This window comes from Curcuma longa, chromosome 20 (assembly GCF_044706935.1).
Source record: "Curcuma longa cultivar G26 ecotype Majalengka, Jawa Barat chromosome 20, ITB_CL_G26_1.1, whole genome shotgun sequence".
Taxonomy (NCBI): Eukaryota; Viridiplantae; Streptophyta; class Magnoliopsida; order Zingiberales; family Zingiberaceae; genus Curcuma; species Curcuma longa.
The window spans coordinates 7,435,127-7,450,453 of NC_133880.1; the positions used below are offsets into that span (position 1 = coordinate 7,435,127).

Genomic DNA, 15,327 nt, shown 5'->3' on the forward strand with positions numbered 1-15,327 from the left:
TATATATATATATATATATATATATATATACTATTACAATTATTTTTTAAAAAAATTATTTCTTTTAGGTGAGAATTGAAAATCAGAATAATATAAAATCTCATCTTTAAATTCTAAACCATTAAATCCAAATATTAAGTCCAATGTTTTTTTTTAAAAATATTGAGTTATCCTCTTCCACATGACAACCAACGTGAGTCAAAAAGGGACGGTACAAAATTGTGGAATGGATTTGTATGAATACCATGCAATGTATTAAACCATTTTAAATTAATTCAATCGCCATCATTAACACTTAATTCCATTCAAATACTTCTAGAACACGCCTTGAATCAATCGACACACAAGTTGATCCCATTTAAAATCATTCATTTCATGACTAAAATTCCCATTAATCTTTTTTTTTCATTCCACGAGTGTATATAATTTTTCCACGCGTTGTTATTCATTTATTATTTTCTGAAGGGAGCATTTAAATTTTGAATTAAAAAATTACCAGAATCTCTCTAATTATCAATATCATTTTATGCAATTTGATGCTACAAAAACTTCAATCCAATTAGCAAATTAAATTTTTGATTATGATAGAGTACTTATTCTGAAATAAATGATTAATTAATTATATATCACCCATAGACTCAGTCAATATTCTTCCATTATTCCAAGTCCACTCGCCTAACCTCTCTCTTTATCAAGTCCTCTTTATCTTATCATGACCTCAAGTCAACAAATCTAATTCAACACAATTCTATTTTAAAGTAATATAATTAAGAAAAAAATTAAAATATAATTAAGAGAAATTGAGGTCCATGCTTGTGTATAAGTAAACAACACTCCCTCTTTCTTTAAGCGAAACACATTGAGAGAGAGAGAGAGAGAGAGAGGATGAGTCTCCACAAGAACATGTCGAAGAGCTATTCTTTGGTGAACATCCCCTTCTCATGGGAGAACCAACCAGGGATTTCGAAGGTCATACCGCAAGAAGAAGAAGAAGACGACGACTACAACAAAGGCAACAGTACTGTCTCAGCCATGCAAGAAGAGAAGCCAAAGCTTATTAAATTGCCGCCGCCGCCGTCCCAGAAGCGCCCGCAGCCACTTCATGACGGCGCCATACACGTGCCTTTGCCTCCCTGTGCGTTTCAGTCGATGCCGATGACTATAATGACGACGAAGGAGGGGGAGGAGGCGATCCCTTCCTCGCGGCGTACATGGAGTGCACCAAGAGCAGGAGGCGGCCGAGGAAGATGGACGGATGGTCGAGGATTCGCAAGCGGATCAGTATTGGATTTGGGTGCGGTAGCAAGTGGGCCTGTGAGGTCAAGGAGGACACCATGATCAGAGTTCATCAAGATAAATACTACGTTTAATTCTTTTTAATTATTTCCTCAGTTGGATGAAAATTGTCCATTGATTCTCCAAAAAAAATCACGTCCTATGGACGTCCTCTCCAACATCATATATATAATATTTATATTTGATTTCAATCTCAACGAAGGATTTCTACCATTTCTATGTGTATACATAATCAACCACTTGACATGAGAATCATCATATTTGTGCTTCATCAAGAGTAGAAACCAAAATTTAGAAACAGTTGATATGTTTATATGAATTCTTTAAAAAGATTCAAAGCCAAGTAACTAACAACCTTCATGGCGAAGTCATTGGAAAATAGAACTGTGTGCCTTTGTAAATGTTTATTTTTTTTAATTATTGGACATTGTGTTCTTTCCTTTTATACTATTTGAAGAAGAGATATAAGTATAGCTTGTCAAATATGTAGGATCTTCAATGCGGGAAGGTTCCTGTTAATCCCATGTGGTCGAGAGTCCGCCTGAGACCATATCGATCCACAGCCCTGTTAGCAGCTCTAAAACCGTCTCCGTATGTGGAAGAAAGATCTGCTTCTATCTGATGCTTGAAGAAATCTCCGAGCTTTCTCTCTGCCGCAGTTCGAGCACCTTTTTTCGAGGTACCGGTTGACGATGAAGATGAAGAACTGGAGGCGACGCTGCTGCCAGCCCCTGATATGATCTCAGAATCCAGCCACATATGACCGAGCACCTGGCAGATGCCTTCTTCGACTTCCGGGTCGAGAGAACGATATCCTGCAAATCCATAAGGCACTCAGATGTGTTACAATGATAGATTTTCGAACAGCATCAAGAACAAGCCTGAACTATCTGGCTCTGCATCAAGCTGCAATAAGTAATCTTCCAAAGATTTAATTTCCACTGAAGAACAGCTATACGACTATAATGTGCTTGGAGCATTTCTTACTGCTATTATTTCTTCGATGCTCTAATGACAAGCAAGCAATTAGATAGAAAGTGCAGTTTTTCGTCGGTGAATTAAAGGACCGAAACATAAAAAGTGGCACAAAAACTAGTCTTGGAAGTATGTGTGTCATGTTCTCTTTGTTCTTGATAATAATGGAAGTTGCAAACGAGAATCCTTCAGTTTTATTGGACAGCAGATAACTAGCAATCGTTGATCCATCATGTTGAGGAACATCTAAAAGGATATCTTTATACCAAGGAATGAAATCTCAAACCGTTTCATCCGATACAAGTGAAAATTTTCATTCCGCCCGCGGACCGAAACCGATATAGTCAAGCCTCTGGTGCTAATGCACCCCGAGGCCCTGCCAGGCTCTCGCGACTCTTCTAAAGGGATCCCGCCGCCGCACTACTCCTTCAGAGGCGTCGCCAGGCTCACGCAACGCCTCCGGTGTCGGGCGTTTGTGGGGATGCGATTGCGCAGAACAGGGAACAACAAACTTAAATTTAATTAAATTAATAATTTCAATCAACACCCGACTACTATGATTAGAATAATTTAAATATGCTTAATTAAAACCTAATAAATAGTTAATATATTTAACTCATTATATATATATATATATAAAAAATATTTAATATATTTAAAAAATACCGAAATTATATCGGCATAGCACGATACGATACCAAAACGGTATTGTTCCGATCTGAAACCGAAACCTTGACATGGATCGGATTTTAAAATTTGCTTTATGCTGCCATAAGCATTAAGCATAACCTAAATCAACATAATGTTGATCAGCTGAATAGCAGAGCAAAACTACTACTGGTTAACTATTATCGTTCAAGATTCAAGCTATCGGGTCATAAGAGATCAGATTAGTGTGATAGCTATGACCTGCTGGATGCCGCAGAGAATAACTACTACAGGATAAATATTATGCTTCGAGATTCAAACAATAACAGATCAGATATGTCATAGCAATTTGTTAAACTTATAAACTATTTATTTAATAAGCACTCAATAGAAGGTTTGGTTTTATGCCCAGACGATTAATTATAGAAGTTTATTTAAGGTGGAGAGAGCCTCATTTTCCGGGCAGGGCCAAGCCATCAGTGACATGTCAATCTAGAAGCAATCTGAACTGAGGATGGAGTTTTGAATTTTGAATTCCATAAACTATCTTCTTAGTAGTATGAACCATCTCCTTAATAGTATCCAAGGAAAAAAGCATGAGAGAAAGATACCTTTCAGGCGTAACCATGCGTGCATCATTTCATGAGCCAATATAGAGCCAGTTAGCAATCTGCACATGGAATAGAAATCTAATATCAATCAAAAGGAGAATCCAGTATTTCATAGTTCTGTTGCAGAAAACAAATGTATGAACTTCTTCACAATTCAGAGAAAGAAAGCATTTAGAGCCCAATATGTAGCTGAGTTATTTAGCTGAAAATATGAAGTGACTGCAGAAAAATTCTGGGGCAGGTGTATAAGATATAAGATAGCGAGAGAGAGTGATGAAATAGAAAAACAATACCTGGGTAAACCATATAGTATAAGAATTGCTGTCACTTCACACCGTCGGACCAGCCTATATGACCCTGTTATCAAATCTATGAGTCTGTTTCCTGGCCCCATTGTTGGCCTCCTCAAAACCTAAATGGTAGTTTTCTCATCAGTGATCTTTAAACAAGTCAGTCTCAACTGTTTGGGGTTGGCTCTTCAAAAAACGTAAAAAGATTAAAAATGGAAACCGAAGATGGCAAAGTGAATTCTTACAGTTCTAACGATCTGCTCTTCAGAAAGGCAGAGACCTCTAGTTTCAGGGAGATGATGTGTGCCCTGCTCTCAGGAGTAAACAGAAATTGTTATTGCAAGACTTTTCAAAAACAAAGTATATGTTTCTAAAGTACACATTATTTTTCTAAAAGGATTATTTATCATCTTACATTCTTTTCACCTTCCATAGCCTCATTCAGAGCTTGCCTCTCAACTAGAAGCAATGGAATCTGTTGTTCCACTTTCATGTTTAAACCTTCATAAAATTCTTGTATATCCAAGTAGAGAGGTTGGCATTCGCTTGTGTCCATTATTGAAAAATTAAGACACTCGAGGCAAAGCTTACGGCCATCATCTAAAGTTACATATTTTGCATCTCTTGGCTGAACAAAGAATAATTAAAAAAGGTAAAGCAATTACACTTACAGATGAAAACAACAAATAAGAACATCCAGTAAGATTACTGAAGCATATTAAACTGGTTGCAGTGGTCTTGCATTATTACATGCTACCAGGTCAGAATGAATAATAATAAGTGAAATGAAGAGTTGCTTTATAGCGACTACTGTGTACCAACCTCCATTCTTTCACAGCTACAACACCTTGGAGTGCCATCACGCTCGTGTGTTGGACAATACTTCTGCCCCCAAAAAGGATGAGCTCGGTATTCAATACGACCATCTCTAATTTGTGGAATCTGAAAAAAATTATAAAAAAAAAAAGTAAAGAAAAGGATGGCATATCCAGAATCAGATATTGCACGAGAAAAATAAATATCAACTGCATGAAAAATGCTTTGAAGCCTCATGAAGTCATTGATGTCAATGAACAGCAGATATCATGAAGTAAACAGCCTGGAGATAAGAATATTGCTGATGCTAAATACTATAGGACATGGGTTTAACACAAGTAAAATTAGCCTTCCCTAACAGTATGACATACACTGAATAAAGATGTCTGTTAAATACTCAAAATAACTCAGGAAGAGGTGCAATATCTTTTTATATGGAGGTACAACGTTACTATGAATACTGCTTGCTTATGCAAAAAGGACAAAAAAAACACATGTATAAACACCGTAATACAGTTTAACTTGACGCCCTTAAATTTAAGGAGGAATAATGGATTTCCTCACATAATGCCACCCAAATGGAGTGAAACCGGCATTAATTAATCAAAATTTAAAAATTGAACTTCCTTCAAAAGGATAGTAAATAAAAGTTATGAAATCAATGGACACATTAGGGTCACTCATAACAAAAATTTAAAATCTTATTCCAAGCAGGGGTTTTGGTCCTCAGTAAGAATGAAATTAAAATGCTTTGTGTTGTTTCAACAATGCCAGCAATTGGTGTCAATCATTCCAATGATAAGGAGGAGGAAAAAGAAGAGGAGGAGGAGGATTGCTTACCCGGGAAGTGTCACCGGCGCGCGACACAACCTCGGCATCACTCTCGCAAACTGACACTGGAGAAAGAGGAAGTTTTAAGGGTTTCTGCACTAGGTTTTAGGCATAGAGGAGGGCTTAACACAGAGGAGTCAGTGCATAGATTCTCACAAGGATGAATGATTCATAGCTTCTTTGAACAAAGGATGAGCTCCTCAACTTGCTGGTTATTGAGGCAATGAATAATCTCAGAGCTTCTCGCAAAAGATGCCAACGAAGGATGAGCGATTTGATCACAAAAATGGCACAAAGTTTAAGTTTCGCTCATTTGCACTAACCCACTCGTGTAGCGGGTATTTCAAAGCCTCTTGCATGCCAGATGGTAGGTTGAATGAAAATTTTAGCCTCTATCAACAGGCACAGCTTGAGTTTTTAAGCAAGCACTGCTCGTTACTGTAATGATATTAGATTCTGTTCTTTGCTTCATCAAGAGTAGAATGACAAGATACACGCACAACAAAAAAGGCAAGGATATGAATTGTCAACTGATCTCACTTTGGAGTATTGTAAAGGCAAAAGAAGGAAGACAAGTTCATAGTTCCTACATACATTAATTGGAAACTTCCAATCACAAACTGGATAAGAAATCTACAATGCAAGGTTGGATTTCAATTCCCTTGATTCAATATAATCTCATAATTATATGCATTCATGACTATCAACGTAGTTCCTAATATCTTGGAACATCATGTCAAACAGGTTTAATTGTCTAGAAAAATGTTGGAAAGTCTGAACTTTGATCTCGGATTAATTAGAAAGTTAGTAGGAAATCCCAAATTGATGGAATTGTGATTTGTTGTTTTTAGAGGTTATTGTTTACCTATTGTATTCTCCAATAACTGTAGGATTTGCCTCTGGGTCTTTCTATTTCTCATTTCCATATTCTAGAACAATCATTTTGTATTTCCTTCTTTGAAAATAAAGGAACTTGTAGTATTGATTATTTTCAAAATCCTATACTTGTTTCATGGAATCAAAACTCAAAACAACCTAACTGTATAACCAGAAGCAATGGCTGATTCCTCTTCTACCTCTATCCCTCCATCAACAAGCCTCCCCTCCGTCTTCCACCTTCTCTACCCTTTGATAACCCTTAATTGCAGATTAGTTGACACAAACTGAATGGGAGAAACTTCAGAGAATGGTTTCAATCTATTTTCTTGTAATCAAAGGCAAAGGGAAGTGTGGTTCTCTCAGACTACCCACCACTATCTGTTGATGCACCGAAATACTTAACTGGAGGAGTAGGTAATTATTATAGCAGGCCTAATTAATTTGATGGAATCAAATACTGGGCGTACCTAACTATTCTACATAATTGCTCAAGAGATATGGGAGTTTGCTTAATAAAGTTATTCCAATCTTGAAAGCACAGCTCAGTGCATACAGATTGGGTCTACAATCCACAAAATTCAACGAGGTACTCTTCGTGTTACGAATACTATGACTCACTAATAGAGTAATGAAAAGAGATGGAACTTTTTGTGATCCAAAGTGGGAGTGCCTGATTAATGGTCAGAAATATAGTAAGATATCAGAGGAAGGGAGTCTGATTTCATAAGAGCTCAAAGGCTATCTCTATGAAATGAGTGGTCAGTTGCTTGAGAGAATGATAGACTTGCATAAAAGCTTTAATACTAAGTGATGGTAAACAAGTAAATTGATGGGAAGTTTCATTTTTTTCCAACTGATAGATTTCTCCCAGGGAAGTGTAGGACAGTTAGGATCTTAATCCTAGATTAATTAGAAAGTTGATAGGAGATCCTGGATTGATGGAATGGTGATTCGTTGTTACTTTTAGATGTTAATTTACCATAGTGCATTCTCCCATAATTATGAGATTTGGCTCTAGTTAAGTGTTTTTCCTTTCTAATTTTCTTATTTAGAATAATCATCTTGTATTTATTCCTTTGAGAATAACAGAATTGTAGTACCGATTGTTTTCAAGATCCTATTCTTGAAATTATGAATAGTTTGAAAGTTGATAGGAGATCCCTGATTGATAGAATTGTGATTTGTTGCTGTATTTAGAGGTTAATTTACCATGGTGTATTCTCCCATAATATGAGATTTGGCTTTAGTTAAGAGATTTTTTCTTTCTAATTTTCTAATTCAGAACAATCAACAATCATCTTATATTTATTCCTTTGAGAATAATGGAATTGTAGTACTGGTTGTTTTCGATCCTATTCTTGTTTCAAAAACAATATGGGAAGCAAAATACTTACAAAATTTTTGCATACATCACACTTTGGATGATAGAGTTTTCTGTGGCAAGGCTTGTGGTAAGGATTATTCCCATGCATAGAGAACTGCAAAAAATAGAAATAAAAAAATAACAGACCGTTAGATGCAATTTAATGCAAAGAGGATGTCAGTGAAGCTCTCAATTATCACCTCATAGTCTGTTATTGGTCTATTGCACTCATGACACCGAAAACACTCCGGATGCCAAACAGAACCAGCAGCACTCAGATAGCGATCATGGCCAACCTCCTTGTTGCATCCCGCACATCTCCTAAAAAATGTGAGGGAAAATGCTTATGAAACAAATATCTAAAAGTGTCTCTGTAGATATTGAAACATGAAGATTATTCTGTTATTCTTTAGCCAGTAGGTTTGCTGCAGAATCAAATTGATTTGACATCATGACTTGAATATACAAAGAAGAAATTGTACTCAAAATTTGAATACTTTGCCTATAAAACTAGATTTAATTTGCCGTGGAAATTCCTAAAAATGACAGTTGTATTTAGTCACGTCTAAGAAAGTCACAGAAAGAAATTGTGGCCATCCATGTATATCCTTATTCCTTTTCCTGCACTAGCTGAGAAATTATATTCTTGTATTGTAAGTCATTTGCCTCATAACTGCACTTGCCAAGAAAATGTCAATTCTTGGTTCCCCAAATCAGTTACTTTTGCAAAAATCACCATGATCATTGTTATCGTTGTTCAACTCATGTTTGTCCCAACTATTTAGTCAACTACCTCCATTGGGCTTTATGCAGGGCATATCACTAATCTATTCAAATTAATTAAATCATTTTTTATTTGATTGACTAATATCCTTTGTTTTCTCTACCCTTCGACCCTAATAAATTCAACTCCTATAGATAAAAAATCAACCAATCATTTTTGACATGTCCATACCATCCCAATCTACTTTCTTTCATTTTATCATTTATGGAGCTATACCTAATTGCTCTTAAATATTAGCATTTTTTACTTTATCCTTTTAATGAATGTGTTGCTCCCCAATAACGCAACAATGACCCATAAAGTATGGCATACCATAATCTTATAAAAATTTTCCTACAGCCAAATTTCAGTCATTGATGTGTATGTCAACTGCACTTGTGTAATGCCAGTACACAGAAGCACTCTAACTTGTCAACCCACCACTAGAAGTAGAATCATTCATTCAGACACCATAAGGTATCAATTTGACAATTATTCTCAATGTACTATAGGTTACGTCCCCAGCAGCTTAAGGTTTTAGATAAATCAGCAGTGATTAAAAATTTAATGCATTATTTTCATAAATATAATCATATCAATAGGGTAAAGCTTAGAGAAAATGTGACCATGAATATAATATGCATTATCCCACAAGCAAATCAAGCTCCCAGATGGACTTGAAGTGCTAACAGAATTCATAGATGACTTTTTATAATTGCTTGCCCTATGTTACCCATTTTTGCATTAGTATATTGTACAAGCAAATTGAGCAAAGTGATATCACAAGTAGACAAACCATAGGAAAAGTACCTGTAGACAGGAGGAAAGATATTTGGGAATGGTTGATAAAGTCGCCCATTTTGATGGGGAGGAGACTCACTATTCAAACTTTCTTGTAAAGCCCTTGCAAGTTGTTCATCCTCCTCTAGGTGAGCTTTATTGTCTGTAAAAGGAAAGACATGCTATTTAAAGAAGAATAATAACATAAAAAGTGTGGAAAGAGAGAGCATATATTGAACTCATTCCAGATAAATGGAACACAAGCGAACTATTTGTTGTCCAACTAAAAAACTAAAAAGAAATCAACTTTTTTTTTCTAATGGTGGAAAGATAGGACTTGAAGCTTCCTAGTTCACAGATTAGGAGGAACAGATTGAACTGAAGGTTTTTGTATACCTGAGGTGAGGTTAAGCCAGCTTAATTGTGTAGTCAGGCATGGTTAAGTAGACATTGATTTTTTATAGGTCGTATCAACTACTTAATTTGCAAATTTTGCAAGAGACACCACTATTAATCTGTTAGGGGAGCAAACAAGTTATAAGTCCAAACTATTTGGGGTCGATAGATACTAGATCTTATCTTCCATTGAACTATATGAAAAGCTATATCACGTGATTATAATAGAGTTTTGTTAGAAATATATACCTCTAATTATAGGACTATATGTCATCTTTCAACAATCCTATATCATCTTAAAATATTTTTCTCATTTTATACCTACCTCTCGCATCTTCAGCTCTAGTCATTTCAATTAGTCTAATTATACAAAATTTGATCATTTTCAACAAGTCTATGCCACCTTAAAATATTTTTACATTATATCATCATTTTTTTTTGTAATCTAGGTATCCAACTCTTCAAACCAATTAATCCTAGAAATGACCAGCCCCGCCCTGCGGAAGTTTTCCATCGATCACCAAGTAAATCAAGAAGCATGAATGGCTCATCGCTCCACAACCAACATTCTAGGGTTATCTTCCCACTAGAAGAAATTAATTTGTAGTGTGTCGTAGCTAGGAATCGACCCGTGGATGCCTAATTAACTGTGAAGCACTTTGCTGTTGCACCATGGCCCTGAGGCTTACATTATATCATCATTGAAGTTACACCCAATTGTTCTCATGTAATAGTTTTTTTTAAAAATTATTTCTAATTGTCTCATATATCCATCCTAATGAATAAACATCTAACTTATTCATATCTCTATTAAATTATTATTTGTGTTGTTTCCTAATTGCCCAAAAATCAATAGTCAAACTCATGCAAGGTTGGGGAAATTGTGCTAGTTAACCCATACACTCATGTAAGTTTAAGACTCATACACCAAAGTAAAATAGGTCAAAGTCTGAAAGGCCCTTGACTTGGACTTAGATGGAGTTCTCATACAGCCTTTTTCCGAGTCATAAGGTCATGAACTTGGTTCGCAGGACAATTCAACTCAATACTTTCTGCTCAAGTGCATTGCATTTGTCAACCTATTTTTTTGGTGTTTTTTCATTTTCAACGTTCCTTGCTCTCTACACGTCAAATCTTGCTTCTTTCATAACATCAAGCTTAATAGGTGAGCCTCTTCTCGTTTCATAATTGCCTTCTTTATCTCACATCCTTTTCTTCTCTTCTTCATCTTCTCTTCTTCTGTGGCTAAGTTCTCTGCTGATTATCCAATACCCACCACCACTATCCTGTGCTTGAAACAGGTTACATCAGCTTATACTCTTCCTCACTGATTTTCCATTCCCCCCTTTTTTCTTCTTTGTTTTTGCATGCTACATGTTTTTGGGTTTTATACTTGTATTGTGTTTGAATGTCGAAGCACTCAACTTTTGTATTACTAGTTGAAAACTTGAGGTTGTGAGTTAGTTCTTAAAGTCAGAAATGTGTTCATATTTAGTTATCAATGCTTTTTGTAGGTATATTGAGTTTAATTCAGAATCATGTGATGTGTTAATTGAGTTAGATTATTGATCATGATTTATTTCAACTAGAATCATTTTTTTCATTTTATTGGTAAATTATATTGAAATTTATCTAATCATAGATTCTTACGACTCTAAGATCCAAGTCCATGGATCCTTGTTTGAATCTATATAGTAGAGTCAGTCTGTTAGCCTTGGACCCAAAAAGGTATAGTTAATTGTATCATGGTTTTATTAAACTTTTTGACCTAAACCCAAAAATCACGAACGTCTCTAGAATCACCTGTGTATTTCAGTTATCTGCTCATTATCCTATTATAATACCATCATCAATATCTAATTGTTAAATAGATTCAACATCTTAAAACTTGTTTTCGAGGTAAAGTACATTTCATATCTTCAACTTAAAATTTTTTAGCTTTTATAGTTCCTTGCAAAAATTCAAGTTTATTCTATTTTTGCCCTCTCAACTACAAAGGGTGCAAAGAAGAAATAAAAATAATTTGTAGCGAAGAAAATATTGGAATCCACAACATCTACAATCTGCAGTCACCAAGTTTACCTACATCTTCAGTAAAATGCAGAAGATCAAATAAATATAGGCAGATACTAACATTAATATCAAGCAAGCAAGTACCTAGTAACAGTCAAAATTCTTGAAGATAATGATGTTAGTGGCAAACAGACTTTATAATATCACACTTACAAATGGCACTGATAGATCCAGAGTAGGTTGGCAATGGAAAGTCAAGGTTGGCAATGGAAAGTCATTCTCAGTGAGAAAAAAGCCAATTGTTGGGCAATTTTAAGATATGAAAATGAAGGAACAAGACCAATGTTACTGCTATAGGTTCACATCAGGAAGGTCTTGTCTTTGTAGATGAAAAATTAATACATACTATAGAGAAAACAAAAAGACCATCAGCAGTAAACCATAGTTAAACATGAATTAGGAACTTCACAGCTGACACCTGTCAGTTTCTCAACTTAAGTAAGCATAATATTTTCTTTGTTGATAAATACGTATCATGTTTGATGTTATTCTCCTTAGTCGATTCCTCTTGATGTACATTATCACTACAATGTTGATTCTTTATGATAGTCATAAATAAATAGTTGATATGGCATCAACATAATACTAACCAATAGCCTTGCCCTTGTCCTGCTCTTCTTCCGCTAGTGAAAGAGCGAGGGCATGATCATAGTCTTCGTCTTCATGTTCCCGGTGAATATCCTTGCACCAGGTATTTCATAAAATTTCAGTGAGCAAGGTTGTGAGCAAACTTTCCTACTTGGATCATTTATATATGAAGCAGTGATGAAGCTATACAGCAGAAACAGATTTAGCATATTAGATAAAGGCTAATGTGTGTTGAGAGAAATTCAAGAATCCTAACTCTATAGAAATTCTAGGAATATTCAGCACCATCAAGTCATGAACCAGCCTGAGAAAGAAGACATACAATTAGTCATTTCGTAAAGCAGTCCAATGGTCAATAAAGTATGGATATTGGCATAAAATACATAATTGGCACGATGTGAATACCAAAATATGTTACATCTGCAAAATAATCATTGTATTACAGCAGACAGTGCTTAAGTATCGTAGATGATTCATGATAGCTGTAGTAGCAGTCAGTAACTGTAAGCTGTTAGGATGCAGTGTTAACAATTGCCAGTATGTGAGTAAAAGGATGAAGAGCTGTACTACTAAGAAATTTCAGCTAAAATAAATTTGACTGAGAACCAAGGACTTTATGACCTAGATACATGGCATTGTCATTGCAAACTTGCAATCAGGTCAACTGGAGATTTGCTACTGAGACAACAAGGACTTACAGAAGCTACGAGATTTTAATCATCCCTATTTCTTTTCCTTCCATAAGCCTAGTGATTTTGAAGAGAGAATTCTTTGTTCTAAAATACTCGGTGTTTGCAACATACAACACAATTCATTACTTTTCTATGTGATCTTCTCTAATCACTATATCCATTACATAGTATACACCATCTAAAATAACCAATGCATCTTCTACGTCAAACACATCCAGTATCCACTCCATCCACTATGTAAGAACTTCATCCACCAAATCCATTAAAAAGAATTACTTCCACCTGAGTCCATCACACACATGTTGATGTACAAGCCTGTTGAGTTGGAAACAAAAAAACTGGGACCATGAAACACCATCATCTTGATAATGTTCTGGTTGTGGAGCAGTAAAGAGCATCAGGTTCACAACAATGTGATTAGTTCTGGACTATGTACATCCACTTGACCATCAACATCCTCTTCATCAATTCCTTCCAACCAAATAAATTTTAACAATGATGGATTATTAAAAAAGGTTCACAACTCCTGAAAAGGAGTTTTTCAGTTTGATAAGTTGGCATTTTCCTTTCATAAGGCACTTCAATATTGGTGGCAAGTTACAGAAAAAAAGACAAGGGAGCTTGAGATCTCCTTATTAATAGCATTGTAAGAAGACCATCTTATTAATTGCATTGTGAAAAGACTGTCTGTGTATTTTTCACGTCAAAAATTGATTTTTGAAAACAAGCAAAATATGTATTCCAGAATTGATAGCATTATTAATAAGTTCATAAAGGATAAAGGATAAAAATTTAAGGGAAATGGGAGTACCAATGAACTAGATGGTTCATCCCAAAAACCTTCATATGAGTGCCCTCCATGGGACTGACCAGCTGAAATGATAAGAGTTGATTCTTCAACAATTTCATTTAACCAAACCATAACGCTAAATGTTTGATTGTGTATCCCTCACAGTATTTGCCTGTGCAATGACAAGTCTGATTAACAACCCAGTCCAAGAACCAAACCAAAGAGACATACAATCATACGCAATTCATAATTTTGATATATTGGATAGTATGGGATGACTCAACCTTTTGACAAAAAAAGGCAATGCCTACTGCTTATAAGAAATTCACAAAATCAAGAATGCAAAAGGACTGGAAATTTTCTGAGTTCCAAACGAACACAAAAATTTTGGAATGGCAGATTCGTGCAGCACATGTCATAAGTAGAAGTTGAACACCCATCAATTTTAAACGCCTCAAAGTTTGTAGTAGGAAAGGTTTTGGCAACCAATTTGATGTTCACAATCAAAAAAATATTTTGAACGTAATTCCTAAATGAGCAAAGCTTCTTTTTTCCACAAAATTACTTTCTCGAGTTTCACAAGTAAGCACGTTATTGATAAGAAGACAAGTTATAGTGTTTCATGCAATAAGAATCCCCCCAAAAGGGAGCTAAATTCAAATTCAACAGCAAAAACAATTGCGTATGAACTAAACCTTTACCAATCATCTTAAATCAATATACAGCCCAATCAACAACATTTTACTGAAATGCCCGAAGACTGGAGTACATGAGTTATCGCACAAATAACTTAAATGCACCATAAGAAAAAGTAATCTCAGAGTTTATAAGACACACAAATCAACCGGAAAGGGGAAAAATATGTAAACACGAGTAAACTAGCAGGCAAATACCAACGAAGTTTCGAATCCCTACCTATGGAAGAAGACGATCTAGCAACGGAGAACGGATGGAAACTTTAATCAGATGCAGTGACCTTTTGCACTTATTCGAGATCAAGGAAGTTCCAAAAGCTCAAAGATAACACGAAACTTAAATTCTTCGATCAAAAACCGAGCCAAAAGTCAAAAAGAAAGCATAGTGCTGGAGAAATCATTCTTTTCGCGTTCTTGTCTCCTACCCTCTCAATCACCCGCATCAGCATCAACTCACACCAAGAACCAGAATTTGATCGGGGAAGACGACGTTGGGCAAAGTGCCCAGGAGTCCAAAGAACAAACCTTTTCTACTCCTGGGCCTCACCTAGCCCCTTACCTGCCCTGCCAACGCGGAGACACGGGTGGGATCCGCCTTCGAAGCACTCGCTCGCCCGTTGACTTCGAGTTTCTTCTAAGTAGGGTAGTGTTCCGGGTAAGCAAAATAGGGCAAAAGGCTGGAGCTTTGGAGTGGGGAAAAGCGGAGGATGCGCCGTCACTTTCGCGTATTTGGAGCTACGTCGGAGGCGGTCCCCGCTCCGCCATCCACTACCGCACACGAAGCGATCGGATAGCGTGATGACTGAAGAAGAAATCCATCGTTTTCCGCTCGGCGATAATT

At 36.0% G+C, this 15,327-nt stretch overlaps 1 protein-coding gene across 3 annotated transcripts; it reads right to left on the reverse strand.

Moving 5' to 3' along the window:
- Positions 1–1,606: 1,606 nt before the first annotated feature.
- LOC141813398 (protein DA1-related 1-like) lies at positions 1,607–15,031 on the reverse strand. 3 transcript variants are annotated; one of them, XM_074701361.1, is made up of 12 exons: positions 14,912–15,031; positions 13,813–13,963; positions 12,312–12,402; positions 9,283–9,415; positions 7,910–8,030; positions 7,741–7,824; positions 4,643–4,762; positions 4,236–4,448; positions 4,066–4,128; positions 3,824–3,942; positions 3,531–3,589; positions 1,609–2,111 (listed from the first exon to the last, which is right to left on the reverse strand). In XM_074701361.1, exons 2-12 carry the CDS (start codon positions 13,921–13,923, stop codon positions 1,792–1,794), a joined length of 1,434 nt encoding a protein of 477 aa, XP_074557462.1. In that variant the 5' UTR covers positions 13,924–13,963; positions 14,912–15,031; the 3' UTR covers positions 1,609–1,791. The 3 variants fall into 3 exon arrangements, with proteins under 3 accessions (XP_074557463.1, XP_074557462.1, XP_074557461.1); XM_074701360.1 differs by having other exon boundaries at positions 1,610–2,111; positions 14,707–15,031; XM_074701362.1 differs by lacking the exon at positions 14,912–15,031 and having other exon boundaries at positions 1,607–2,111; positions 13,813–13,948.
- Positions 15,032–15,327: the final 296 nt, after the last annotated feature.

What these genes read in the sequence shown, in the direction of transcription:
- LOC141813398 (XM_074701362.1), bottom strand. Translation starts at nt 13,923, where the DNA reads ATGGTTTGGTTAAATGAAATTGTTGAAGAATCAACTCTTATCATTTCA. An exon ending in ATCTTTCCTCCTGTCTACAG is followed by an intron (nt 8,031 to 9,282) that starts GTACTTTTCCTA and finishes CACATTTTTTAG; the next exon opens with GAGATGTGCGGGATGCAACA. An exon ending in CTATGGAAGGTGAAAAGAAT is followed by an intron (nt 4,129 to 4,235) that starts GTAAGATGATAA and finishes TCCTGAGAGCAG; the next exon opens with GGCACACATCATCTCCCTGA.